Source organism: Coturnix japonica, chromosome 2, assembly GCF_054131305.1.
Source record: "Coturnix japonica strain WE chromosome 2, WE-NBRP24, whole genome shotgun sequence".
NCBI lineage: Eukaryota > Metazoa > Chordata > Aves > Galliformes > Phasianidae > Coturnix > Coturnix japonica.
Window position 1 is genome coordinate 75,842,582 of NC_140664.1, and position 9,552 is coordinate 75,852,133.

At 42.9% G+C, this 9,552-nt stretch overlaps 1 protein-coding gene and 2 long non-coding RNA genes across 7 annotated transcripts in view; 2 read left to right on the top strand and 1 right to left on the bottom strand.

The window, feature by feature from the left end:
* Window positions 1-201, top strand: part of LOC107309621 (uncharacterized) — a 5,310-nt gene extending 5,109 nt beyond the window's left edge. For both annotated transcript variants that reach the window (XR_014943582.1, XR_001553260.3), the window contains one exon: window positions 150-201. This is a non-coding gene — a long non-coding RNA (uncharacterized LOC107309621). The remainder of the gene's footprint in view (window positions 1-149) is intronic.
* The window catches only part of BPHL (biphenyl hydrolase like), a 23,263-nt gene extending 17,541 nt beyond the window's left edge, over window positions 1-5,722 (bottom strand). For all 4 annotated transcript variants that reach the window (XM_085540285.1, XM_015854568.3, XM_015854569.3 and 1 more), the window contains exons 1-3: window positions 5,611-5,722; window positions 4,686-4,789; window positions 3,975-4,141 (exon numbers count right to left, since the gene is read on the bottom strand). In XM_085540285.1, the coding sequence (XP_085396411.1) occupies window positions 3,975-4,141; window positions 4,686-4,789; window positions 5,611-5,699 (360 nt within the window). In that variant the 5' untranslated portion in view covers window positions 5,700-5,722. The remainder of the gene's footprint in view (window positions 1-3,974; window positions 4,142-4,685; window positions 4,790-5,610) is intronic.
* Window positions 432-2,236, top strand: LOC146761963 (uncharacterized). The gene is made up of 2 exons (XR_014943584.1): window positions 432-566; window positions 1,531-2,236. It is a non-coding gene; the product is annotated as an uncharacterized LOC146761963 (long non-coding RNA).
* Window positions 5,723-9,552: the final 3,830 nt, after the last annotated feature.

Below are 9,552 nucleotides of genomic sequence, written 5' to 3' on the forward strand. Positions count from 1 at the left end.
ACAATATTCAATAGCAGTTTTGTATGTAGGAGCCTGAGTTTGAGAACTCCTTAGCAAAAAGGAATAATTGAAAGTTTTGAAAGGGTTTGTTTGTTTGTATTCTTTTTTATTTTTATTTTTAATTTATTTTTTTATTTTTTTTATTTTAGATGGCTTTAAAGAAGATATTGTACTTCTGAAGGAAAGGGAGAAAAAACAACACCAAGTCAGTTGAATGTGTTGTTTTGGCACTGAAGTGCTTTGTTGTTGGAATACCACTCCTTCTTTCTTCGGAGAAAAGAAAGCAGAAGCAGGAAAAGAGACACAAAAGAACTACAGAGAAAGGAAAAAAGTAGTTATAATCTGAAAGCTTGTTCCTGCTTGTAAACATGATGCTCAAGCAAGGCACACCCTTGCAGTCAAACTGATACTTGGTTTTCTTCCATTGCTACCGGACTTATCTGGTTTTGGCAGCTTCCTTGATTCTAGGCTCACTGTAGTCCGGCTCAATCCCAGATTTCATCTGTCTAAACCCTAATTAGCAAACAGAAAAGAAATAAGATAGGGGATAGAGAAGGACACGTAAGGTAAGATCTGACAACAAGGAGCCTTGAATTTTAGCAGCTAGTCACATGTTGGCCCTGGTCTGCTGAAAAAAATTAGTTACAAATGAGCAACTCCCAGTATTGTTCTGCCAAAGAGTCGCTGGTGTCTTGGCAAGTTTTAGGAGTTGGCAGCAGTGCTCATAAAGCTTTAGTTTTTGTTGTTGCTGCTGTTCTCCTAGTGCCAGTAGCAAATTATGCATCTCAAAGTTGCCTGATGGGTGGTATAGATGATTAAAATCTTTGTTCTAGGAAATCTGCCAGTGCTTTAACTGAGATCTACTTGCCTCCAGTTATGTATTTCTCTCACTAGCTAGCCATTATTTTGTTGCATTTTGGGGGGTTTTCTCAGGATGCCTTTTCAGCAGGGGGAATTTATTTTATCCTTTGTGGCTTTCCAAACAAAACCAATGCAATCTAACAGATGTCTTGAAAATGGTTTGTGTATTTGTTTGCTTTAGTTCTGAACTTACAGTGTGGGCCACTAACTTACATCGGCAGTTACCTGGGAGCTGGTTTCATCTCCTCAAGTTCTGTGGGTGATTTTGTGCTATCTTTACCCAACAAATGAACAACGTTTATTTTGAAATCACCTTCTCCATCAAGGTCTATGATGTGAAATGCAATCAAAAGATCATGCATGCTGTGACAAAAAATAATTAACAACATTAAGTTGCAATGTAATATCACTCTATACTATATTATTTCTTTGGACCACAGGAAGTACACCAACAGGCTGCAAAAACTGGGAGAAGCCCAAACCCACCTTTTTACTTCAACAGTACATTTTCAGACTCTTAAATATCACACTGTCTGTTTCCATAATAATAATTATTAATGTTTTGAGCCTTCATTGTGGTTTTCATTAGAGACTGGGATGGAGTATAGCAGGATGGACCTAAATACATTAGACTCCATCAATTTCAATTATATCTCAATTCCTTTGCAGAACACGTTCAGTGATATATAGCACTGTCATCTGCATCAAGATGATAAATACTCTTCTGAATTTATACTTCTGTTGTTTCACCGAAACCCTGCAGCAGTCACAGCTCCAGGAGAGGCAGCAGAATCTGAAAGAGCCCAGAATATTCTGAAGGTTCACCCATACAAATGGGTTTTGTCTGTCTGCAGGCTGTCTGCATGCAAACCACGCACCATTAGACAGCCCTCTGCAGGAGCTCTGACTTTGTTTTGTGCTGGAAATCCTAGTTGGAGTGATTACGTGGGAGCTGTGCTGTCCTTCACATGTTGTGCTAAAATAGAATCAAGTTACCTGCCCTTGGGAAGACTTTAACAAATAGTTGCATGATTACATGGTTTTTAAGGACTGCTCTGTTTTCTATTTTGCAGCTCTTAGTTTTTTAACAGAGGCAGGGAAAGGGAGTTACAACCATTTAGACTGAAAGTTTGTCACCTAACCACGGTAGCAGCTTTATTTTCTTTGTGTAGCAGAAGAAATTGGTGATTTACTGTGCAGAGAGATTGCTTATATGGTTAGAGGGCACAACTGTATTTTAATCCTGATTCTGCTGTCAGACTTATTTTGTTTCACCACACAGAATACTCGAGGGAGGTTGCCTTTCCAGTTTCATATGGTTCTTTCTGTAAGGTTACTGCTTGTTACAGAAATACAGTTGGATCCACTGACTGAATCTTGTCTCATATTTTTGGAATTTTCATGCTCTGCCAACTTTCTTAACATGGCCAAAGAAACTGTATAGCTTAACATAACAAGGCCAAATCATTAGTTAGAACTAAACCAGAAAACAGTGTTTGCACGTAGAGGAAGGAATAAAAGCACAGCTTAGGAACATAAATTTGAAATATTAAAAAAATCCATAAGATGGAGAAATAACAACAGCTTTGAATCATAGTCTTCATAATCGCAATAGCAGTGTTGGTTAAGACCTGGTATGATTACAGGAATCCTTTGATTTCCCACAAAAATAATTTCAGTTATAGGCTGTTAAATGCAAAGCGCTAAGTCAGTTTTCACTATCAGGTGTCTGTTGAACTGGATTGCTTGAGGTAAAATGTCAAGTTTCTATTAGCTAGAAAAATTTCTAAGAACCTTTCACTACTGTAATCTCTTCTAGTTAAATCACTCTGCTTAACCTTTGTTTTTCATACATAGTTTATCAAAACTCATGTGGTTCTCATCTGTAAATCTCATAGGGCAGGGCTTTGGAGTAAGAACATATTGCTTTGTAATTCCCTAAGCTGAACTTCTCTGTATATTGCAGAAGAAACCATTTTCCAGGATAGTGTATATCAGCCCAGTTTTAAGCCTTCATTTGTATGTTTTGCTTAACTCGTCATCTGTTGGAAATACTATATTACACAGAATCACAGAACTGTAGGGGTTGGAAGGGATCTCTAGAGATCATCGAGTCCAACACCACATTCCCTACACCACATCACACAGGTAGGTGTCCAGATGGGTCTTGAATATCTCCAGAGAAGGAGACTCCACCACCTCCCTGGGCAGCCTGTTCCATGGTTTTGATTGGGATAGACTTAATTTTCTTCATAGAGGCTTGTATGATGCTGTGGTTTGGATTTTTACTGAAAATAACAGTGATAATACACCAGTGACTTTAGTTATTGCAGAGCAGTGCTTATACAGGCAAGGATTTCTCTGCTTCTCATACCAATCTGCGGTGAGGAAGCTGAGGGTGTGAGAGAAGCTGGGAGGGGACACAGCCATATGTGAGACAATGCTTGGCAATACAAGCTAGGAGAAAAGAAGGAGGAAGAGATGGATGTTGAGAATGAAGGTGTTTGCCTTCTCAGGTAAATGTGTGATGAGCTGTGCTTTCCTGTGGCTGAACATCTGCCTGCCAATGTGAACTACTGAAATAGATTCCTTATTTTGCCTTGTTTGAATGCATAGCTTTCACTTTACCTAGTAAGCTGCCTATCTCAACCCATGATTTTCACCTTTCTGCTGCTTTCTCCCATCCTACGAGAGCAGAATGAGCAATCAGTTGTGTGCTGCTGAGCTGCCTGCTGGGGTTAAACCAAAACACATACTTAGAAGAACTCTTCCACATGCAAAATTTAAGGTTTTATATAAATAAAAATATAAATAAAATCACAGAATCACAGAATGACCCGGGCTGGAAGGGACCTCAAGGATCATGTAGTTCCAACCCCCCTGCCTGGCAGGGCCACCAAACATACACCTTTACTAGATCACGTTGCCCAGGGCCCTGTCCAAGGACAAGGCATCCACAACCTCCCTGGGCAGCCTGTTCCAGGGCCTAACCACTGTCCTAGTGAAGAACTTCCCCCTAACATCCAGCCTAAATCTTCCCTCTTTCAACTTAAAACCATTTCCCCGTGTCCTGCTATTGTCAGCCCTTTCGAAGAGTCTGAGAATACATTTACCTGCATAAGATCCACAGCATCTTTTGCATCTCTCTCAAAGAAATCTGGAGGGAAGTCTCGAGAGGGAGGGATGGACTTTCCATATCCTCGTGGATCCCAAGCAACAATAGTGAATAGCTGCTTATTCATGGATTTAAGCTGTGGTCCAAAATCCGTTTGACCACTCCCTGGAAAACCATCATTCTTCAATTAAAGAAACCACCATAATAACAAGACTATGGGTGTTTGAAGCTGGACTTTAAATACATTGTTTGAGGAGACAGTAGTGACACAAAAGTACAGAATTCTAACTTTTTATTATTCTAAGATGTTTGTTGCCAATTCTTTTCCTCCTGACACAGTACAGTTTCTTGCATTGATAGCCTTGACTTTCAAATGATTAAATACACTGAGTCTAGAAAAATACTGTTGCACTAAGCTATCTGTGAACACCAGGAAATGTATGAGTGACTATGAGAGTCAAGCAATTGAGAACCAATATCATTATATATAAAAGTCACCCAGCGAGATATCTGAAATCTTTAAAAGCAGTTAACTGGTTGCTATACCTCTACATTTTCCTATCTTTTGTATGTGTAACAATTCACCTCTTAATGAAAATGTTCTATAATCAGGTGCTGGACACGTTACAAAACAGTTTGTGCATCGTAGCAAAAGAGCAGATGGTTAAAGAGGTGGTTGCTGTACAAAGGAAAAACAAAATCTCCAGACCTAGCATTCCGGGAAGCAGAAGAACAGCATGGTTTCCTTCTCCTGTTTGCTGATAATGCAGGTTGACTCCATTCACTTGGATTTTGGCAGATGGTATCGAAGTACTAGGGATGCAGCAAGGAAAAGAAAAACATTCAGACAGGTAATTCTCATCACTACAAGGTCATTCAAGGAATACAGAATAATTACTTATTAATACCACAGAGGAGAAATCTCCTTATGTCATGTAATAACTTTTGAAGTAGCTACGGTTGACCTTATTGCTTCTAAACTGCATTTCTGTGTCTGTGAAACACATCACAATCTCTTGTTATGGTGGATATATTGTTCTGTAATAGTGGCATATATAGAAGGTAACCAACGTGTAGACAAGGGATGTATAGAACGATTTTGAGATTCAGATAGTGTTAGACTTTTCCCACAGCTCTACCTTTCTCCTGATTAATTATTAACACTGGGGGCTCAGGAATTTTGCTGAGCTTGTGACATACAACCCTTGGATCGTGTCTCAGTGTAAAGTCCATTGAAATCCCAGTATTTCACACATAGTGTGTTTTTAACACTTTTTGGACTTTTTTTTGGTTCTTTAGCATGCTGAGAAACAGTACTGGAACCGGGTATTGCTAAAATAGATGTAGTCTTCTCCACACAAAACTTCTGCATCTGAACTTAGCTCAGTATTGCTGCCACCACCACGACTTCATTTCTGCTAAATGAAGCTAAAACACCCCATTTTTCATTGCTTGGCATAATCATACCCGCAAAAAAACCCACTTAAAACAGCGAACCAACAAACAAACAAACACTGACAACCCGCAACGTAAGGCAGCTAGCAGCGTTAAGGCTTATAGCACCTGCCTGCATACACCACATCGGCACAAGGCAAAGCACACAACGAGCCTCTGGGGACTGTGCTTTTCATTACCCGTAGGAGGCGGCCGGTCCCCGGCTTGTGAACATCGAAGTGCGAGGTTGCAACACCAGCAGAGCCGTGACCGAGCTCCGCCATGCCATGGTGCCTCCTCCCCCTTCCCTGTGAGGGGCGGGGCGACATCAACCCTGAGGTAACGCGGCCGCTCAGTGACTCTCTGCGCATGCGAAGAACCGCCATAACCCGACAGGCTGGAGAGCTGGGCTCGGGTGAACCTAATGAGGTTCAACACGGCAAAGTGCAAGGTTTTGCACTTGGGCTGGAAGAACCACAGGCACCTGTACAGGCTGGGAGGAGTTGTCCTTGAGAGCAGCTCGGCAGAGAAAGACCTAGGGGTCCTGATAGATGAGAAACTTAACATGAGCCAGCAGTGCGCTCTGGCAGCCTGGAAAGCAAATGGGATCCTGGGCTCCATCAGGAGAGGGGTGGTCAGCAGGGATAGGGAGGTGATCGTCCCTCTCTACTCGGCTCTTGTGAGGCCCCATCTGGAGTACTGTGTCCAGGTGTGGAGCCCTCAGTACAAAAAAGACATGGAGATTTTGGAAAGGGTCCAGAGGAGGGTCACAAAGATGATCAGGGGGCTGGAGCACCTCCCCTATGAGGACAGGCTGAGGGAGTTGGGTTTGTTCAGCCTGGAGAAGAGAAGGTTGCGGGGTGACCTCATTGCAGCCTTTCAATACCTGAAGGGAACTTACACCCAGGAGGGGAGTAAACTCTTCGAAAGGGCTGACAATAGCAGGACACGGGGAAATGGTTTTAAGTTGAAAGAGGGAAGATTTAGGTTGGATGTTAGGGGGAAGTTCTTCACTAGGAGAGTGGTTAGGCCCTGGAACAGGCTGCCCAGGGAGGTTGTGGATGCCCCGTCCTTGGAGGTGTTCAAGACCAGGTTGGACGGGGCCCTGGGCAACCTGATCTAGTAAATGTGTATGTTTGGTGGCCCTGCCAGGCAGGGGGGTTGGAACTACATGATCCTTGAGGTCCCTTCCAACCCAGGTCATTCTGTGATTCTGTGATTCTGAGGTGGTTGAGTTGCCACCCCTGAATGTGTTTAAAATCTGTTTGGATGTGGTGCTCAGGGATGTGATTTAGCAGAGGGTTGTTAGCGTTAAGGTAGCGTGGTTAAGTTGTGGTCAGACTCGATGATCTTTAAGGTCTTTTCCAACCTGAATAATTCTATATTACTATATACGTATCCTCCAACCCACTGGGAGCTCAGTGGCTGTCCTGAGTGAAAAGTTGTCAGCCTTGCTCCAGTGCAGTTTGTTTGTATATAACCGACAATGCTTAGAGGTGAATGCCAGTCATAGCAAATGCCAGTGCGTAAAGAGATTAACTCAGCTGTGTGAGCATGCTGGTTTCGTTTATCCCCTCAGCAGATCAAACCATTTAAGATTAAGGTCTTTAGTGTAGCTAATTACGAGTAATCCACCCTCAAGACAAGCTGCCTTCACTCTTGCCCAATGGCATACACGGGACCCTGCAGTTTCCTTCCACTTTCAGAGGCCCGTTTTTGCTGTGTGTGTCACTGTTCTCACTTCCTTCTGGTGAAAGGTGGTGACAGCTGACTGTTGTGACACCACACACGCACACAAAGACATAGCTTGCTGTTTCACTACACAAACTGGTTTGTTTCTTTGGAACTCTCACATCAAAAGGGTTCCTATCTCACCTTTCACTGAGGGAGATGTCTCAGACTTTCTATATCTGATTTCATTCATGTGCAAATGCCTTTCAGCGACTAGTCTTACACATCCTCCTCCTACTATGGCTGAAGTAACTTGTCAGAACCTGTGGTGAAGAAGTGAGGGGTAAGGTAGAAAGCATTGAGTACAATGTAAGAGGAGAAAAGGGGTGGTTAGAAAGGTAAAGGCCCAACCTCCCACCAGATAAGAGAAGAGGGAGACGAGGAGGTTTATGTATCACTTAGGAATTAAGGTTTGTGTAGTTCTGGATCTGTTCACCACACTGTCATTGTGGTGAAAAGCAGGTGGGTGTGCTGCACTGTCTTTAATCACAGATCTGGGCCAAGTGAGTAATGAAAGCAACCATTCCTTTCCCATATGCTTGGGCTGTGCAACTCCTCTCTTAGGTTTTTGTGCCTTCTTTGGCCTAAAGAGAGAAAAGCAGAAACAGTTCTGGCAAAAACTTTTATTTTATTATTTTTTTTCCCCATGTATGTGGAAAAAATGACTTATTCCACAAAATATAACAAATGAGAGAGTGGAGAGAGATGCCATCTGGGTCCACAGAGCAGTGGCCCCAGCTGTGGAAGCAAGGCCAAAGCTGGATGCTGATGGAAGATAATCTGGGACCAAAATGAGTGGGAAGTTGTAGGGCAGAGCCCTTCCTTGCCCTACAAACTGCATTATTATATTATAGAACTGCTGAGTTCCTGGCTCCCTGTCACACAGAATCATAGAATCATTTGCTCAGGTTGGAAAATACCTTAAAGATCATGAAGTCCAACTGCAACCTACCCATAACACCCTAACAACTCTCTGCTAAATCATGGCCCTAAGCACCACATCCAAATAGATTTTACACACATCCAGGGATGATGACTCAACCACAGGGGGAAGCTGGCTCTGCACTTGATCAGGGCAATGATCATAGAATCATAGAATGGCCTGGGTTGAAAAGGACCGTAATGTTCATCTAGTTTCTATCCCCCTGCTTTGTGCAGGGTCACCAACCACCAGACCAGGCTGCCCAGAGCCACATCCAGCCTGGCCTTGAATGCCTCCAGGGATGGGGCAGCCACAACCTCTCTGGGCAACCTGTTCCCGTGCATCACCACCCTCTGAGTGAAAAAATTCCTCCCAAAATCCAACCTAAACCTCTCCTGTCTCAGTTTAAAACCATTCCCCCTTGTTCTATCACTATCCACCCATGTAAACAGCCGTTCCCCCTCCTAGTACTGGAAGGCCACAGCGAGGAAGAAGAGTAACATTCAGAAGATGGCTTTTGGTTTGCTTGTGGAAGAGGCTGTATGAATCTCTTTGCATTTATAAGAGGTGAACTTGGTGACCCAGATATTTCTTCTAGTCCTCCACTTAGCTCTTGTGACTTGAGATATGTGTGGGACGCACAGGAACTGCAAGCCACGGTTCAAAACCTAAGCAGTATTACTGACTCATTAAGGTGATTAGAGTGGATTTTTGTCTCAAACAACTCTCATCAGGAATCTCTGAGTTCTGTAAGCTTTAGTGCTTGTTATCCGATTGCATCTTAGTTCTGGTGCAAGTTAGCATCAGTACCAAAGAAATAAGGAAACTGTGCTATAGAGAAAGGAAGTGACCTACTTACAGTTATAAAGGAGTTGGAGAGCGGAGGGAAAGCCAGCATAAGTCAGGAGTTCTCTGACTCTTTCATTTTTAGGACAGCTTCCTCCAGCACAAAGGCAGCCTATGGACTTTATGCTAGACCCTGTGCTGATCATATCTTAGCGTGTGGGTATCATGCCTTTTGACTTGCCTGGGCCACACTGAGTGCAGAGGAATTGTCTTGGGACACATACAGAATATATAGTATGGTTAATGCGTACAAGTAACAAAACATTATATATATTTACTGTTATTAAAATTCAAAAATCAGCAACAAAAACATAAGACAAGTGGGATACAAGTCCCTCTTTTTTATCTACCATTGCCAGGGCACCATCAGAAGCTACACCAGATATATATAATGCCATGACAAACAAGTACTGATCTGTCCAGTTTTAGTTGAATGCTCTTCCTTCTTGTTCTTGTTACTGACCAGTGGATACACATCTGGTGCTGGGCCAAACTGAACCACTTGGCAGGGGAACCTGTATGTCAGGGCTTCAAGTGGTGGTTGATTGAGCACCTGCTGATGGAGTGTGGTTGCCCATGTGACCAGAGAGGGTGGACTGAAGGTGGAGCCACCCTGAGCTCATATAAAGGCCAGCCACTGAAG